Source organism: Manacus candei, unplaced genomic scaffold (genome assembly GCF_025592945.1).
Source record: "Manacus candei isolate 608988 ecotype Guabito, Panama unplaced genomic scaffold, ASM2559294v1 h1tg000021l, whole genome shotgun sequence".
Taxonomy (NCBI): domain Eukaryota; kingdom Metazoa; phylum Chordata; class Aves; order Passeriformes; family Pipridae; genus Manacus; species Manacus candei.
Window position 1 is genome coordinate 4,929,855 of NW_026138069.1, and position 18,890 is coordinate 4,948,744.

The following is an 18,890-nucleotide window of genomic DNA, read 5'->3' on the forward strand; positions in this document are numbered from 1 at the left end:
AGAAATGTATCAATTAAATTGCAATGCTTCATGGATGTATGAGACTTGAAAATAGCAAAAGGGTTAAAGGCAATTACAGAGCTTATTTAAATGAAAGGAATATTCAGAAGTGTTATTTTTAAAGATTTGTATTAGCCACAAATACTGGTGAGCTTCAAAACAACAATCTTGTAGTCATTAAAGCATATATGTATATTTCTATAATTTTTTGCTACCTCATGCACAAACCCCACAGCTTCTGATGTCTTCACTGGACTCAGATCTGATGACTGATGCAAACTCAAAATTCTGCAGTTCATTGATGCAGTCAGCTGGACTGAGATTTCCTTTGTGGGAACAAGATTGTAGCAGCTGCTGAGTGTCTCCAGCAAGGAAGGCAACACTTCACCATTTCCTGAATGGTACCTTCTGTTTGTAAACACTGTACACATTATGTATTATTTGGCTGCAGACAGAAGAAAAAGCAGAACTATGTTTTTCTTCTTCTCTTGTATTTGCATCATTCTTGGTGTAATGATAAGCCAGTAGGGAGGAAGGAGGGGAAACCTGAACTGAGGCTGGGCTACTAACAATGGAGGCTTCTTTCCTATCTTGTTAACAGTTATCCAGGTGCAGAATGACTCTGGTTTATACATGACAAGCCTTTGTAGCCACAAGCCAGATACCAACTCTTCTGTTTTGACTTCCTTACTTACACTTATAAATTTGAGTACCCAGCTACTGAATTATTGGTATGCCCCTGCTTTGAGATAGCATTCAGTAATAGGAAGAAATTTTGTCCCCAAGTCTTTAGGAGAAATTTGACAACACTTTTAGCAATGCTGAATCTTAAAATGGGAACTAATAAGCAGAGAAATCTGTTGTATATATGCCATCCGTACACATCATGTCAGAAAGTATTTGTAAGGACTTCTTAGAGGATTTCTTTCCATTACCTATTGCTCCAATGAACTGTTAGCACCTACCAGCTACCAGATAGTTTTTGAACAAATAAAATTCCATTTTTTCTTAAGTTTCCTACAGAAGACTGCTACCTTCTCCTACAGCTGTTAAAGACATTTCAGTTCCTGCCACAACGAACTTGAGTTCTGTAAAAGACACAAATATCCCTTTACTTAAGCCATTCAAATTTACTGGTTTGTTTTCTTTATTTTTGTTTATTTTATCATGATTTCCTGTTCTCCTGAGCAATATTTAGTTTACATACTCTAATTCTGAACGGGAAGAAAATAAGAGCTCATTTTGCCATTTACTGCCACTCTGGGATGCTGATTACCGAATCACAGCTTTTAGCAGCTCTGTGCATAGATTTCTCCTCACCTTTTTATAGTCCTCTTATGTCATTTTGCAACGTAAGCTGACATTTTGAGAGCTCAGCATCATTCCAGAATGATACCTGATGGATTTCCAAGTGCCTGACTTGTGTATTTAAAAAATATTTTCAGTTTCCCACTTGCATTTTAAATTTCAGTGTTTCCATAGTTTCTTTCAATCAAGCATCCCAGTGGCTGATAGCCTGATAACCTGAGAACTGTTCTATTATTTAAAACCTTTCTCACATCTCACAAAGATCTCGATGAACAAAACCTGACTGGCTCTTGGAACTGATGCCTCAGGATGATACTTTGAATACATAAGGTTCTGAAAATGTCTTTAAAGTGCAAACACACCAGGATCACACATAATCTCATATTGTAATCACCCCTATTCCACATGTCAGTTACAGAGGTACTGTGCTAAAGAGAACATCTGTCTGGAACACTGCTAATAGTATTTTGGTTAATGAGTTTCTGCAACCCTCTGTTCACAAAACTTAATATGTATATGTGCATTCTAGGATTTCAGGCTGAATAAAGGGGTTTTTTATCATAACTTTTAGTATTTCCCACTTATTTTCAATGGTTCTAAAGGCAGAAATTATTTTGTTCACATTTTCCAAACACAAGCTGTGTGAACAAAAGCACATCCAGAGTTTTGCTATAGTAGCTAAAAATGCTCAGTGCTAAACTGTGCTATTTTCCAGCAAACACATGGTGCAGAAAAATTACTAGTACATGCAAAAGGCCAGACAGCTACTTCAAAACTGTCCAGTAATTATGTGATTAGTTGAAACTATTTTGTTACTACATTGTCCATCATACACGGGAAACAGAATTCACTGTAATTAAAAAGTACATTGCAACAATGCAGCAAAATTGCTCAGTGCAGCAAGAAGAGGCAGAAGCATAGAGTGTGCTTGTGTACTGAGGTTAACAAGATTGTTCTAAACTTGCAATCTGAAATTAAGCCCCAAAGACTTAGGGGATTTGGGACAGGGAGAGAAGGGCTGCATGGTGCTGCAGTTCACACAATTCCGATATGATGGAACGAATGCCCACTTGTGTCAAACTGAAGATCTTGCAGTGACCCTTAGCACATTATGCACAACACAGGCACCTTCACTGAATTTTCTTGCATGATTTCTTTAGACACTAAAGAGTGCTGCAAGGTACCTATGTACATCATCCATTTATTACTAGGTTGTACTACAGTTGCTCTTCAGGACAGCAGAAATTCTCCCAAGTGCAGATTGACTTTTGTCCCTGATCTTGAAAAGATCTTTAAAATGCAGTACAATTAATGCTTTCTAAAGGAAGGACTCGTATCACAGGAGATACCACAGCCAGCCATGTTGGCTGTGATTTAACAATAAAACCACAAGTGGGCCCCATGAGAAAGGCTCTTTCTTTTTACAAAAGTTAATTACATGTTCTCAGAGCTGTGAAGAGAAGCAAGTTAACATTTCCATTTACAAAAAGCAAACTTATAAAGAAGAATCAGCACAAACCCTAAAGTAAATAGGTATAAAAACTGAAGAATTTGACAAATTGGTTACATCAACTCCATTACTGGTCCAAATGGGAAGATACAAAGTTTAAATTCTCAATAAAACATAACATCTGGGTAGATATACAAACCCAAATGTAGAGGTTAGAAAGTGTTACTAACTACTAAAGATGTTTATGCTGTTTCTGTCACATTAAAGGTGTCACATGGTGGTGTCAGGTCATTTTATCCAACTTCCGCCCACAGCTCTGTTTAGCCAGTAAATGATATTTTACAGATAAATCACTTAAATCAATTCTTGCCACAATCACTTAAGAGTGAAAGAGAAAATATAAATGGTGAAATGTGAGTGTAAGTAAATTAGAAAGAAGAAGCACTTCTCACACTTCCACGCACACTCTAAAAAGACAGAGTATCAAAAATGCAACCAGTGCAATATCCCTAGAATTTTTCCAGTTGTTTATAGTGAAAAACAGAGCATCCTACTAACTATAGTTACAATTAGCTCTAATAAGTAAGAGAGCTAATATGTTCTGTATAGTTTTTCTTGATCTTTGAGCTGCATGTATGACTCGCTTCCCACAGAAAGACACATGTATCTCCAAAAACTACATTCTGTAACTTGTACATTCAATCCTCCAGCGAGTGGAAAACAAACAAAAGACAAAACTTACTGACAGTTCTTTTAGTAAATGTATGTGGAATGTGGAAATAATGTGGGGACCTGGACTGCCTCTTTTATTCTCACTTAAAATTTAATTGAATTATAAAGAAAAATTATACTTAACAAAACAAAAAAAAACCATGAAAAACCCTGTAGCCAGTAGATGGTGCTACATTCAAGCAGTATTTCTAAAATATGACTACTTTCTGTGTGATATCAAACTACTGTTTACTTATTTCAGTCATTTCTAAAGAAGAAATTAATTAAATTAACATTTGTTTTGGCCTGCTCAGAAACACCAATTATACGTCTCTCACTGACTGCTCCTTTTACTCCTAACAATGTCAAGATCTCTTTCAGCTTCTAGTCACCATTATTGTCAGTTTTGTCTGTACTAGTCGAAGTCAGTCTTTTGGGAATAATACTGAGATATGATGCCTCTTTGTATTTACATAGTTCTGCTCATTTACTCTAAATCTTTGGTCTGATGTAAGTAATTTTTTTCCCTTCACTCCCCTGCAAACAGTATGTCACCTAAGGTATTCAACTCCTAAATTTCTAAATTATGGCATGATTATTGTAATGAACTGTGACACTGAATTTCATCATCATCAAGCCTACTTCAGAACCACTGATAAATCATCTTGTTTCATGCATGAAAATCACTTTTTTTACTAGCAGGTGTGAAATAGACAGTGTATCACAGCACAAGCAGCATAGAAACCATGCACTTCTCTTATGTGGTCCTCTGTCTCCGGGAACAAATCCTGCATAACATGCCTGCAGCATGGTTTGTCTGAACTAAATGCAACAGCCTCTAAAGCAAGGGCAGAGGAAAGCTCGACTGTGCCACACAGCAATTGCTCATAACAAGAAAACAGGAGTCTCATGAACTACACCCTTGCCTTTCATTTGCTCCCTGCATGCTTGGGTTCTCTCTTTTAGAGAAGGCTGGTAACTGAAAAGACCCATTACCCTTGCCTATTTGCTCAGTGACTTGTAATCCCTGGAGAAACATGCCCATATAAGTCACTCTGCCCATGAGAGCTACTGTATGTTCTGGTAAGGGAATTTATACAAAGTTAAAATGTTATTCCAACAAGTGGACTAAAGTGATGCGTAGCTAAAATTCTCCCATCAAAAATTCCAGTTTCACCTAGAAGACAATGAAAACCAAACTATCTCTCTCAAAAAAATAATTCATCTGAGCATAATTCAGAAAGTTGACTGATTCAACTCACATGTTTTGGCAAAACCTTTCTCAACTGCAGCATTCAAGCAACAGCACAAGTTAGGCATGGAACAATGGACATAGGAGTCTCAGTCCAATATGCAACCTGACCAAAAGGCTGCAAAATCTAAATAAGGCCACATGGGAATATCTCCAGAAGGGAGGCCTCAACATGTTCCACACAGGTGATTTGTGACAGGCACAGCTTTTCCTCACTGCCAGTCTGTAGCCTCCCATTGCACTGCTCCTATAACAACACAGTCTTGAATGGAAAAGAATTATCAATGTCTCCAGAAGAAAAACACATTTCCCTATCTCACTGGGATAAGGAGAAGAAATAATTGGAAGTTGAGAGATGATCAGATAACATGACTGTAGAAGTAGTCAAGATAAGGACTCTTTTAGAGTATCAGTATGGATTAAGCTTTTAGAAAGTAACAGCAGAATTGTCTGAATGAGTACTGTGTTTCTTTGGTTTTGGTTGTGGGTTTTTTTAAAACACTGCTTAACTGATCAAGATCCAGATCTGATTGGGGGAAGGGGCAAGCAGACATTAAGTGATAACCAGGATTTAAATAAGATGCTTTGCAGATTGGTAATGTTCCAAAAAGACACAAACTGCAAATTTCCTCTTGCAACTCACTGAAGTGAAATTATCACTGAACTAACAATCACTTCTGATGATCTGAATTGAGGGCTTTTTGTTTCATATGCTTTTTAAAACACACATAATTAATAGAACACAATAATTCTAGTCAAAGGGAGAAAAATCAAAAAGAAGAGCATAGATCTATTCTGAAGTACTTGATTTGAAGAACAAATTTTATTTCAAGGTCAGCTGTATCAACCAAGACATAACACTTCTGCTTATTAAGAAAAAATGGGAACAGAAGAAAATGTGCCATACACTACACACAGTTGAATACTTAAAACAACTTTGTTACAATCAGCGACACTTTCATATAGAAAAGCATTTACTTAATATAGTGAGGACAAAAAGCTACTTGAAATCAGTTAGTTACCATGTTTATTTTAAGGTCCCCCACTTCTGCAGACTTCATCTCTGGATGGTTATGTAAAAAAAAATAAAAATAAAGTAGCTTATCTTTGCTGAAGTTGCTTCATTCCTTCCTTTTCTTTGTGCACTGTAGACCAGAGTATGGCAGTCGACATCTGCACACGTTTGGAGCTATGCACTTCCCTCCGTGTTGACAGGGTAGTTTACATACAGCTGAAATGAGACACCAGATACACAGTATGTCTTCAGCACAATACAGGATCATTTTTCTTCTCACTGTGGTAGCAGAATTGTTCCCTGGTGACTGCATTGGGACAGTATAAATAACAGCATAATGGAAGAACTGAAAAGCAATGCCTCTCAATTTATGGCATCATGGCCTTCACTGGAATACAGGCACAGTATGTCTAGTCTTATTCATGCTCCATTTCCCTTTTAAAATACTATAATTTCTGTTCTTTAAAGCATGGGCTGTTTTCGAGATGGATGCTTCCATGAAAGTGAGAGAACAATAAAAATTCTTGCTGAAACTTATTTAAGCGAGTTCTTGGATCCATATGCATGAGAAAAGAGTCACCACTTTCTGTTCCCCCACAGGAAGGGCAGAGGAGGGCTGAGCTTCAGCTGTCCCCTAGCTACACATCAGTTCAGTTAACAAGCCAGGAGCTGCAATTTGCTTATGAGCATCTGCACCAACAGAAGTCAAACAATGCAGACCTAGTTAGTTCAAGAACAGTGATTTTGACATTAAGAACCTGACCACTTCTACCACTATTGCAGCTGCAGGGAATGGAGCTAAGCATTTTACAAGTTCTTTGCATCTCCCACAGTTGGCTTTTATTGGCTCTATCTCAAGACACTGACAAATACAAAGGATAAGGATTTGCATGGTCAAATGGGAACATCAAAGTATTATTTGTTAATGTTTGCTTGAACATATATATTGCAGAAGAACTAACACTAGATTCCTACAGCCACACAAAAACTTCAAATGCAGAGGACTTAATTCAGAGACCTTGCACCCACAATATCCAGTTTAAAACCAATGTTTACATGAGCTTTAAACATCAGGGCAGTGCTGCTACAAGCATACAAGGCCCACGAAGAGTAGATTAAAGACTTTATAATCATCTGCTTTTGTGAATCAAAATTTGTAAAAATGCCAGTGTTTGTTCAGCAAGAGTGTTAGTACTAATACTGACTACAGAATTCTCTTACTCAGAATTCTAAGAGCACCTGGAATTGATTCTGCCAACTTATCCTCAAAGTCAGAATCAAGTTTCAGTTTTGTACGTCCATAGAATTTAATGAAGTTTCTAACCCACACCAGTAGCAATAGTATTTCTGTAATGGTTATTTTCAGTTCTTTATTCTAGGGTCTCAGTACATAAAAAATATTTCAGAAATACGGACAAGACATATCAAGTAATTAATTTGGTGGCAACCAAAATCTGAATCTCTGTAAAAGTGGAAAAATTCTGTGTTTTTGACCAAATTAAAAAGCCATACTTGTAAGAGCCCCAGTATGCTGAAGCAGCTCTCAGTTACTATTCTAAGATACTTCCCTAGAAGCTTTGTTAGGCACTGAGGATTTGAACACTATATTGGTAAATCAAACAAGCAGAGGAAAGGATAAATGAAAAATGTCAGAAGTCATTTACCTAAGTGACATGCTCCACCGACCCATCCAGCTGGACAGCTACAAATCCCAGGAGCCACACAAGCTCCATTATTCCGACAACCTTGAGGACAAATTGCTAGAAGAAAAAGAATGGATAAGTCAGCAGGATTTACAAAACTGATATAAAAGAATTCTGACAGAATGAAAGATTCAGGATGATACAAATCAAAATAGCAAAACGCATTTTCTTCCAGGCCAGATACTCAGCTGGTATAGCTCCAAAAGCACTTCCCGGACCATGAAAATGGAAAAAAAAAAGTACTTATGTATTGTGTTAAGATTTTTGGTTTAAATCTTAACAGATGTACACCTAATGCAAAATAATTTCACATGATTTTACCTGAGTATGTACCAATAATGTAGGTCACTCATTTCTGTAGTAATGCAATGACATTTCCATAGTTATTAGTCTCTTAATACTTTTAAAATGTTTTTGTTACTGCAGTTTTATTTTTAATCAATATAAATATTTTCATGAATGTAGATACCCACCTTCTTGGCATCTTGATCCTGTCCAGCCAGAAGCACAAAGGCACTTCACAACTCCATTGACAGAGACGCATTCCCCACCATTTTGACAGCCTCCTTCACAGCTTACTGCAGAAGACAGCATACGCCGTGCATTTCAGAAGCAGAACAGGACTTCAAATCATTATCTTTAAACAGGTGGTCTAGCATCAACTGCTTGTTTTATCACATCTGCAATGACTTTTCAGAGCAAGGCACAGTTCTCTAAGGAATGAGTGAGGATGACAGAACCACAACTGCAAATGCCACCTCAAAAAGCAGTTAAAGCTAGGCATATGCTTAAAAGCTTATTGAGCATTTAGCCTGAGAGTATTACTGCTATGGCACAGCTCCTCCCCTCCCAGCTGTGAGCCAACTGCTCACCAGCTACACCACTGTTCATCAACTACACCACAGGAACTACTAACATGCACATTCATATCAAACTTGCCAAATCACAGCTGGTACACCAATAACCTGTGGTCAAGGATGTACGTATTTCCTTACCTGACAGGACCTACATATAACAAGAGGAAGAAGAGAAATGGATATTACTTTGACAAATGAACCTAAGCAGTGCCTTCCTAAATGCCAATTATCTAAACCAGCCTCCTCATTTCAGAACTGTTCCACACAACAAAGCCCTGCAGGCCTCATTAATGAAGCATTATTTATGCCAGACATATGATTGGTATCAACTATGGTGAGCAACATCTTTGAAAAGCAGCACAATCATTCTTCTGTACAATCAAATGCTTCCTTTCACAAGTATGAATGTAAATTATACACCACCTTCACCGCATTGAAGAGGAACAACTATCCTTCGTTATAAAAATGGACAGTTGGGATGTCTGCTTGATAATTTGTAGGAAAAAAAAGGTCAAATCTCTGTTTAACCACAAGTTTTGAGCTAACAGATTTTTGGCACAAATACTAAACATGCAAGGACAAACAAGTCAACTCCAGAATAGCTGGAAAAGCTCTTCAAAGTTTGTTTGCATATTTCTTTGTCACATTACCCAAGTTAATGTATTTAATATTGATGGTGTTTGATTGATTTTGGTAACTGGAAGAAGTGCCTCAAGATTGGATGAATGCAAATATCACTCCAATCTTCTAGAAAGGCAAGGAGGAACTGCCTGGTCCTTGGCAGCTGGTTTGAGCAGGGAGGCTGGAAATTATGACCTCCAGAGGTCCCTTCCAACATCACCCATTCTATGATTCTGTGTGATTCTGTAATAGCACACTGCCCCACACACAAGTTTGTACAAGGTGAACACAAGCCTTACCTTTGCCTTACAGGGATAACCTGATAACAGAATCACAGAATATTCTGAGTTGGAAGGGACCCACAAGGATCATTGAGTCCAACTCTGAAGTGAATGTCCTGTACAGAGATCGAACCTGCGACCTTGGCATTATTGGCAAATACAAGAAGGACTTTTACTCAGATACTAATCCAAGTCTAAGCTGTAGTATTAGCATAAACTGAATCCTCACTCTGGTTTTTTCTATTTAAGTAGTATCACTCACCTTGTTTCTGATTTAGACTCTTGTAAGAATATCAAGTTCCCCTTTCTTGAGGGGTCCCTGTCAAGATTCCACAAAGCTACACTTTCAGTTGGCTTTTAAGACATTTAAGAAAAAGTTAAAAATTCTTTTGCTTGAAAATTAAGCTGACCATGCCTCATTGCTGTCAACACTGTTATGTCCACTCAAACTGAATAGTTCTTTCCCAATGCATTATGTAACAGTAACTGTGTTATACAGATTTTCATCAGAAGATACCTTCTTATCTTTTCTATTCTTCTATAATGTTAACAATTTTGATATTAAATTATTATCACTGGCAGCTGAATTCTTATTCAGTCTAGTTAACATCCCAGAGCTATAGTTTAAGCTTCTGCAGACTTAGATAGATGTTACCGTGTTAAGTACTCAGCTCACACTTTCTTCATAAAATATCAAATACAGCTTTATGAAAAAAATAAACAAAAAAAAACCTCACCAAGCCAAAACGACCCATCCACACCAAGGCTCCAGAAAGCTGCAGAAGCTAGTAGAGTTCCTTCCCCAAGTACCCAGTTTACGTTCCAAGTAAACTCTTGGTAGCTATTACACATTGGAAGGATGTAAAGAAAATGCCCCCAAAATAAACATCAAGCATAAACAGAGAACCCTGGGAGGTGTTGCTAGTTGCTATGACCATAGTGAGACAGAATGTTTATTAAGTTCTCAGCACACTAACGACTGCCCAACTAATTTACCAGTGTCCTTTCAAAAAAAACTTCTAAAAATTTCTAGGTGCCACATTGAGGCTTTTCTTCTGAAAGGAAAGCAACACTTCCTTTTTTCTTCCCTTTCTGGAGATATCTTGCCTACTGCATCATTTTTCCCTAAAACTATTTCAAGTTTGCTTCCCCTTTTCTCCCAGAACTCGAGTTATCAGTAGTCCGATCAGTTCATAACAACATAACAATGTTTTCTTGGATTGCCTCTTCCAAACCACACATATATTAAATAGGCTTCACAAAACCATAAAAATTGGTCTTTGCTACTCCTCATCTCTGTCATCTCCTACTACCTCTCAACAATACATTGCCACACATATCTTTAGTGACTTGCCATCAATATTACAGCCTTGCAGATACTACACAAAAGTTTCAACCACTTAATGCAGAAATATGTATCTATGCAAGCCATTTCATTAAATTATTTAGAAAGAATCTGTTACAAAGCTAAATAGAATATTTATGTAACACATAAACATGGTATTTTCTAAGCGAAAAAAATTGCTCAGATTCTCACAACGCATTTCAGTAGATGTACTCCATCCCATCCTCCTGCAAGCATGCAGATCCTCTAGGCCATGCATGTCTTGACAGTAAGGTCATAGGTTTACAGAAAGTAAGGTCATTATTTCAAAGTGTATTAGATCCAGGACTTGAGGAGTCCCAAATTAATTTAGTCTGTTTTCGAACTTCTTGTCTTTCAAAGCTACGACTTTTTTGGGTCTTACCTTTATGACAGTATCTACCTCCATATCCAGGTGGACATCTGCATTTTCCAGGTCGGAGGCACTCCCCACCATTTTTGCATTTTGGATAACATGTAGCTGTAAGACAGACAGTAAAGACAGCTTGGATAAATATATGTGAAGATTACTAAAGTTATTGCTTAAATACATAAGAAATTTGCACATTAGTATACTTGCAGTTGTCTTTGTATTTCCTATGATATATTTGTCATGTCATCCTACATTGCCAATCAGGTGAAATAACACAGAGAGCACTCCACCCTATGAAGCTTTTAAACATTCAAAACTAAGCAATCTTTTGGACCCTAGACAGAACAGGCAGAAGAAAGAGCCATATTAAAGAGTGATGAAGGAGCACAGCTGGACTGCCAAAAAAGCTTTTGATAACTAAAGTCAAGAAATGACAAGTGAGAAAATAGGTGATAAGAAGAAATGATTTTATAAAAAAATGCTGCAACTTCAGTGGGATCTTCTGATTCTTAAGATGAAATATCCAACTTTTTTCTCTTTACTGGATTCCTACATACCTGAGTTGCTTGTGTACCTCTCCAGAAAAACTACATGCTCAGTTCCTTACACCTCTTCTCTAAAAAGTCTCCAGAAGTAAATCACCATTTCTTTCTCCCCCATCCTCTTTTTTTTTTTCCTCAGCTGGTCTCTCAGAGACTTTTCTGAAAGGTACAGTGTTTAGTTTAGAAATCATCTGAGATACACGTAACTTTTCTCATAATTGTAATTATGTGCTGTGAGAAAAGCATCTATGGTCATCACAGATCCTGCAACTTTTTCACTGCTGACAGTTTGGACAGCCTGGATAAGGCGCAAATAAACATTTTGATTTTGCAAAATTCTGGATAAATCCAGTCAGATTGCAAATCAATTACCTATCACACAGACCTCCTTGCTACTCATAATCATTCCTGAATCAGCCCTGGTGTCTGAGAAAACATTTTTTATTCACACACAGATTTTAGAAACCCATGTGTTTCTGAGAGTCTCATCTGAGTTAACTGCAGTTCTCTACATCACATTGCTTTATCCTTTGACTGGATGGGTGAAAAGTCTGAAAGAGAGGGAAGAAAAGGCAAAAGATGATCAGTGAGTAACACTACACTGATTTTGTTCTCATATAGCACTCTGAAGCAACCCAACTGAAGAACACAGGATTTTTCACATTAGTACCTGCAGAATGAGTATTTGCAGGCAAATAAAGGACAGAGACGTACGAAAGAACCAGCCTGTGCTCAGTTCTCCTTAACTGTTTTACCAGATGCTCTTGGTTCATTGGAAATGAGCTCTCAATTTAAGAAAAAATCTATTTCTGTGTCATTTCACAGTTTTCAGTTCAGTTTTCTTGACAGAACAGGGGATGAAGCTTCATTTATCCATTTTTTTTCTACAATGATGACTTTATGAGAACAAGGATTCAGTGGTTCCCTTAACAATTCCAGACAATTCACCTGTCTAGTTCAAAAATGGATCTCCATCTCCAACAATCTTTCACTTCTCCCCAAAACCCAAAAATGTCTAGGATCCAACCGTTGTTTGGAACAGTTCATACAGCATAGTTTTTAATCTCCACTACACAACACATTGGCTACACATCATTTGTCACTACCTGCTAGCCACAGCCTCCAAATGAAACAATACTCTATGAATGATTACAGAACTGAATGAAATTTTCAGCATCTCATCTCAGAGTTAAAAAAAAAGCACATTTTAAATGAAGGACATTGAAAATTAGAACAAATACTGTACGAATTATATCATGTCGTCACATATGGACAGCATGTGAAGCAAAGGAACTCCTGACATTGAGTGTTTTTAGCAATTAATACCCACAAGCTCTGCAGTTAAACTTTAAAAGAAAGTATTTATAAATCAGACATATTACATTAAACAGGGTTTAAACTAAAACTCTTCTTCATGATGTTCGTTTTTGCATATTGGGTGACATTTTCAAAAAATACTTTGTCTCCCCTTGGAAACCAACAGGCACAGACTTCAGTTCACCTTAGTTTTACACCTCCTACCATGGAAATGGGATGTACAAGTGACTCTGTGGGTCGGGTAACATCTAGGAAGTAAAGTCCAGTACTTTTAAAACCACAACCTATTCTAAATAAAAAGAAATCCAGAACACAACCTACTTTCTAATCATTTTGTTGATCTTTTTGTTAGTACTATCCCGACTAATCGCACTTAGAAATACCAGTTTAATATTGCTGAAGCTTAGTAAGACGTCAGGCCTCTAAAAGCATTCAAGAACCGTCCTGTGCCACGTGCTCTAGGATGCCGCTGCTGGATCAGAGGGCCCACCGTGATTCTGTGATTCCTTAAATACTTCCAGGGAAGTATTTAAGCATGTACAGCTAAAGCAACAGAAGGAAGCCAGCAGAAGTCTGTCCAGTAAGTAGATCTTTACCCAACGTTCAGGTGGTAAAACAAGATCTACTGACCCACGGCGGGGTCTACTCACCCAGGTGAGCTCTTCACGCCGGCTCTTGGCTGTGCTCTATCAGTCTGCTATCACTGCCTCACCCACCAAAAACTCTGTGTCTTTACCCTCTTCTTCCACCGCGCCTCATTTACGCCCTCCCCGTCACCCAACCACCCACCTCTCACACCAGGTCCAAACCCGAGCTCCTCAGTCCTTCCCGTAGGGATTACTCGCAGGAAGGCTCTCACGACAGAGCGAACACAGGTACCTGTGCCCAGCCCTGCTGGCACTCAGACGCGTCCCCAGGGACCCCAGCACGTCCCACCCCCGCCGTGCCGCCCCGGGCACCGGTACCGTGCTGGCAGCGCTCGCCCTCGTAGCCCTTGGAGCAGAGGCAGGTGCCGTTGCCGAGGCAGAGCCCGCCGTGCCGGCAGCGGGGGCTGCAGGCGGCCGGGCCGGGCCCTGAGGGCAGGGCGCTCCCGCGGCACAGCGGGCACAGCGCGCACAGCGCCAGCCAGAGCAGCGGGCGGGGCAGCCCCGTCCCGCCGCCGTCTCGCCGCGACATGGCCCGGGCGGGCGGCCGCCAGCTCGGGCAGTTCGTCCCGCTCCGCTCCCCGCCCCTCGGCCGCCAACTCTCCGCTCGCTCCCCTCTCAGCCCCGCTCCCTCACGCTCCCCTCGCTTTTACCCTCTCCGTTCCTTCCCACTCCTCCTCCCCAGCGCCGGCCTCCCCCCGCCCCGCCGCCCCCCGCGCCGTGTCAGGGCGGGAGGGAGCCCCCCGGGTGTCCGTGACCCCAGCGGGGCACCGTGCGGACAGGGCCGGGAGTGCACGCAGGAAACCGGCCCTGGAAAAGGGGAAGCTCAGGGAGGACTTTAACGCTCTCTACAACTTGGTCGTATGCAGGTGCCGAGTGGACTCTTCTCCCTGGCAACCTGCGACAGGACGAGAGGACACAGTCTTGAGCTGCGCCATGGGAGGTTTAGGTTGGGCATTAGGAAGCATTTCTTCACAAAAGGGATGATTAGATGTTGGAATGGGCTGGCAGGGAAGTGGTGGAGGTGTTTAAGGAAAGACTGGATGTGGCACTTGGTGCCATGGTCTAGTTGACATGGTGGTGTTCAATCATAGGTTGAACTCAGTGATCTCAGAGGTCTTTTCCAACCTGACTGATTCTGTCTGCAGATGCAGAGGCCTCTGCCAGCAGAGGACCAGCCACCAGGTAGTCACACCATGCGTCAGGCAAGAAGCCCACTTTAGCACCTGGCCTGGTGGCACACCCACCAGTTGTTGGCCCTGCCACCCAGTTCTGGGACAGCACAGCTCTGACCTCTGACCCCCTTTGAGGCCTTACAGGCTCTCTGATTTCTATTCACTTCCACCTTTAAAGGTGCTATGTGTGAATATCGTGACACAATATTCGAAGGGTGATTTGAGAGAGGAGTGACGTACTGAACTCACTGTCACCTTGCAGATGAGAGGAACTTGGGTTTCATAGAACCATAGAATGGCTTGGGTTGGAAGGGACCTTAAAATTATCTAGTTCCAACCCCCTGCCATGAGCAGGGACACCTTCCACTTGACCAGGTTGTTTGTATCCCCAAACAAGCTGGCCTTGAACACTTCTTCTCTGAGCAAACTGTACCAGTGCCTCATCACTCTCACAGTAAATAATTTCTTCCTGATATCTTATCTCAATATACTCTTTTTCATTTTGAAGACATTTCCCCACATCCTGTCACTCCATGCCATTGTCATAAGTCCCTCTTCAGCTGTCTTGTGAGCCCTTTAGGTACTGTAAGGTGCCCTAAGTTCATCCCAGACCATTCTATTCTCCAGGATGAACAGCCCCAGCTCTCTCAGCCTGGCTTCACAAAGGAGGTACCCCAGCACTCTGAGCATATTCATTGCCCTCCTCTGGACTTGTTCCTTGCCATGCTGTCTCTGGATAGGGCTCGAATACAATTCTGTGACAAATATTTCAGTTTGATCATGAAAATATTTTTAGTTGCAAAGAACACAAACATAGATGATCAGGAAACATTTTTTCTTTCATTATTTCCCATATTTCACAAGAATTTTCTATAATTTTAAAAGTTTCCCAGAAAAAGCACACACTTTCAGCACCAAGACGGAGCCCAGTGGAGTGTTTTCAGATGAGTTTGATTGACCAATAGTGAAAAAGGGAGATTATAAGCACCAACAGAAAGTTTCCACAGAAAAATGAAATAAACCTCATGCCTTTTGAAAAAACTAAGGGAAAAACAAGTCTATTTTCAGCAATGAGAACTGACTTTGAATTACTTTTGCAAGCGGCATAAAACAGCTTAATTTGTTTTCTAGATGAAGCAGTAGTATGATTCGGTAACTACACTCACTTCGACTGAAAATCAAAATTTATGCAATTGCCTGGTAATTGATAGAATAAAAGGCAAAGCCACTTTGTTGTAAAACTGATTTTAATCCCTTTTCATACCTACAATGTGTGGAACATACAGTGTGAAGGTCAAAAACTAAATGATCCCAGGTCGGGGGTGAAAACTGGAATCTTTATTTAACACTCACTTCACAATATAAAGTCTTGGAGGCAGGACATGTTAATGAAGAGGACAGGTTATGCTAATTAAGGGATGGATTATGCTAATCCAGGACAGATTATGCTAACTAGATGATTACACAATTCGCTGCTCCAATTACACAAAGTGGTTAATATTTTCTGTAGCGAGGACCACATGGAGGGGAGAGAACAAAGGGGCTTCTACGTCATCTAATGACATTATCGCAAAGTCTTCCCATATCTTGCTGAAGGAGACAGGACAATCAAACATGGTTGAATGTTAACAAGTCTTTTAATAAGGCTCCTCAGAGTAAGGAGTTTCTCCCAGCTCCTGCTGTCCATGGCCTGCTACATAATCCTATCAGTTCCTTTTCTGCTGATAGCTGAGTTTCGGATTCCAACAATACAGTTCATAGAGGGAGTAGAATACGAGGCAAACCTGTTACTGATAGCATGAAGTGCTGTCTGCCTTTTTGCAAAGATTAAGGCACATGTAATGCCATCTTTGCAAGACTACATTTAGACTTTCAAGTAGCATAGTACCATTAAATGATTAAAACAAGAGTAACCTAGAAGTGCAATACTAAATAATATCCTCAAACACGCACAATTGCTCTCCTTCTTGTGCCTAGGCAACCGAAGCAACTTTTAGATGATACATACATACAATTATATTCATCCTGTGCGAACCCATATTGCAAATATTCTTTCATGTAGTACTAATGCTGCAAAAAAAGTAGTGATCTCATTACTCATGCACAAGGTTCCATAGTGTGTTTATTTGCTATCTAGAGTAACAACATCCAAGTCCCACTCTTTTTGCAGTTCCAGCTGTGGTGGGAAGAACAGCATCTCCTGTTTTTGCATACGGCATTCCCTCTTGCAAGTGACAGGGTAAGAAGATTGTGCAGTGAAAATACTTGCGGTAAAACTACTTGCCAGAAATATATTGCAGAATAAATTCTTCCCAAAAGGAATAGCTGTCTTTATGCCACCTCCACAAGAGCAAAAGGAAGAAAGAAAAGAAGATGCTGACTCTAGGCTGTATTGTTCTCCGGATACATGATAATTTTGCACTTCCTTGACTTCTGCCAATAATTTTGACCTCACTGAGCTCTTCACAGAATTATTTTTTCTATTTCTGTATTTTATTCATAAGACGGTTTAATGTAGAAGTGTGCCTTTCTGATATTAATGCCTAGCAACAATTTGTTCATACAGAATTCTTTCCAGGTTTTAACAGCTATTCTTCATTATTCATGTAGAGAGTCTGATTTTTAAAGTACTGTTTATTTTTAGTCCCATATCCCAGCTTCCCTATTCCAAAAAGATGATTTCTGGTGGCTCAGGTTAATTAAGAGCCTCCTTTTTTTTATTTTTCTCCAGGTTCCCTTTGAGGATCTTAAAATAATTAATACCAAAGAAAATAATCATATTTTGAAATATGGCAAGTGCCCCTTCAGCAAGGATAATTAAATGCAAAGACTATATTAAATAAACTTGCCCAGGTGTTTCATTGAATGAAGTAAATTTGTTTAAATATTATCTTCTGTAGGAAGGATTAGGTTGCTTCACCGTCTTTATGCATCTAAATTCATTTCAGGGCTTATCAAATTTGCTGAGTGCATGTCTGCATTTACAAGGGATTGAGTCATGTTAACAGAGGTTCTCACTGAAAACTGAAATGGTTCCAGGCATCCGACATGCTTAGCCATAGAAGCAAAATCTGATAAAAAATTAATTAAGAAAGACAGCAGTTAATGAAGTTGCTAAGTAGAGAGTTAGACAGAGAGAATTCAAATTTGTTCATTCACATCATAATGGTCATATTTGATACTTCATTTCAGACTAAAACCAAAATAAAGCAGTTTTAGAAGCAGGACATTCACAGGCTCATTTTTTGCTTATTTCTATGGTAGAAGACGGAGCGTCCACACCCTCCTGCTATGCTGGCCAGTTGTATCATAGCAATAGCCTCCTGAGGGGCACTGCTGTCCAGTTCAGAGAAAAGGACAGAGAAGAAATGAACTCTACATTATAAGCAGAGTTAAGGTAGTCTATAAGGTGGTATATTGTGGATGCTCACCTGGAGTCTGGGATTCTGCTCCATGTAAGGCAAAGCAGTTATAACAACCCTATGGGAATCCCCCACTTCTGGCCAGCCTAGACCACATGCATGTGTCTCTTGTCTATTTCAAAGACTTTTATTTCATTACAGTATGAAAAATACTCGAGAAGTATAAGCTCAGATCTTCATCTGCCATGGGAATTTATTAGTCGGCCAGCTGTAATACAGCACAACCTGCTCTCAATAGTAGACACTTGTAAGAAAACAATAAGCCTAAAAATAGGGATACAAAATCCCAGGGGGTGCTTGTGCAGTGGTGATACACAACAATCTAATAAAATGTCAGTATCCCATTAACCAACTAGATTTACTGGGGTGGGAGATAATGTTAGGAGATGTGTTATACAGATAAGCTCTTTCCTAGACCTGTTCACTATGTGCGGTTCCAAGCTCTGGCAAAATCATTGCTGCGCTGTTACAGCTGGACTGGGTGCTGTACTTCAATCCATGTAAATAATGTGTCATCCAGAGCTGATGCTTTGTTTATCAGTGTAACATCAGAGGTAGCAACCACATTTATAAGTACTTTTCAGTATAATTTGGTCTCTATTCTACCATGTGTTGATGAGCCATCAGGTAATGGTACAGTTAAGTAGAATTGATCACAGCTGTATCTTGAAATTCAAGTCCACGTCAAGGCTGTCAGATAATAGGGACTTATGACCAATATCAGTCTTCTTTGTTGACAGCTTGAATGCTGATTTGTCTTCCAGTGGAATTGGGCTATGGTGGCATTTGAATGAAAGTCTGCTAAAAGAAAGAAAATGATATATGGGTTTATTTTCACATGTCCATGTGTGAATTA

The 18,890-nt window shown here is 39.7% G+C and overlaps 1 protein-coding gene across 2 annotated transcripts; it reads right to left on the bottom strand.

Moving 5' to 3' along the window:
• Positions 1-5,525: 5,525 nt before the first annotated feature.
• On the bottom strand, positions 5,526-14,772 carry LOC127470474 (von Willebrand factor D and EGF domain-containing protein-like). Of its 2 annotated transcripts, none has more exons than XM_051786029.1 (5): positions 14,293-14,772; positions 10,947-11,042; positions 7,913-8,017; positions 7,401-7,496; positions 5,526-5,952 (listed from the first exon to the last, which is right to left on the bottom strand). In XM_051786029.1, exons 1-5 carry the CDS (start codon positions 14,393-14,395, stop codon positions 5,843-5,845), a joined length of 510 nt encoding a protein of 169 aa, XP_051641989.1. In that variant the 5' UTR covers positions 14,396-14,772; the 3' UTR covers positions 5,526-5,842. The 2 variants fall into 2 exon arrangements, with proteins under 2 accessions (XP_051641989.1, XP_051641988.1); XM_051786028.1 differs by lacking the exon at positions 14,293-14,772 and adding an exon at positions 13,759-14,066.
• Positions 14,773-18,890: the final 4,118 nt, after the last annotated feature.

Excerpts from the sequence above, each read along its gene's own strand:
- LOC127470474 (XM_051786028.1), bottom strand. The coding sequence starts at position 13,969 with ATGTCGCGGCGAGACGGCGGCGGGACGGGGCTGCCCCGCCCGCTGCTC. Across the intron at positions 11,043-13,758 it reads GGGCGAGCGCTGCCAGCACG|CTACATGTTATCCAAAATGC; the intron begins GTACCGGTGCCC and ends TCTGTCTTACAG. Across the intron at positions 8,018-10,946 it reads AGGTAGATACTGTCATAAAG|TAAGCTGTGAAGGAGGCTGT; the intron begins GTAAGACCCAAA and ends TGTCTTCTGCAG.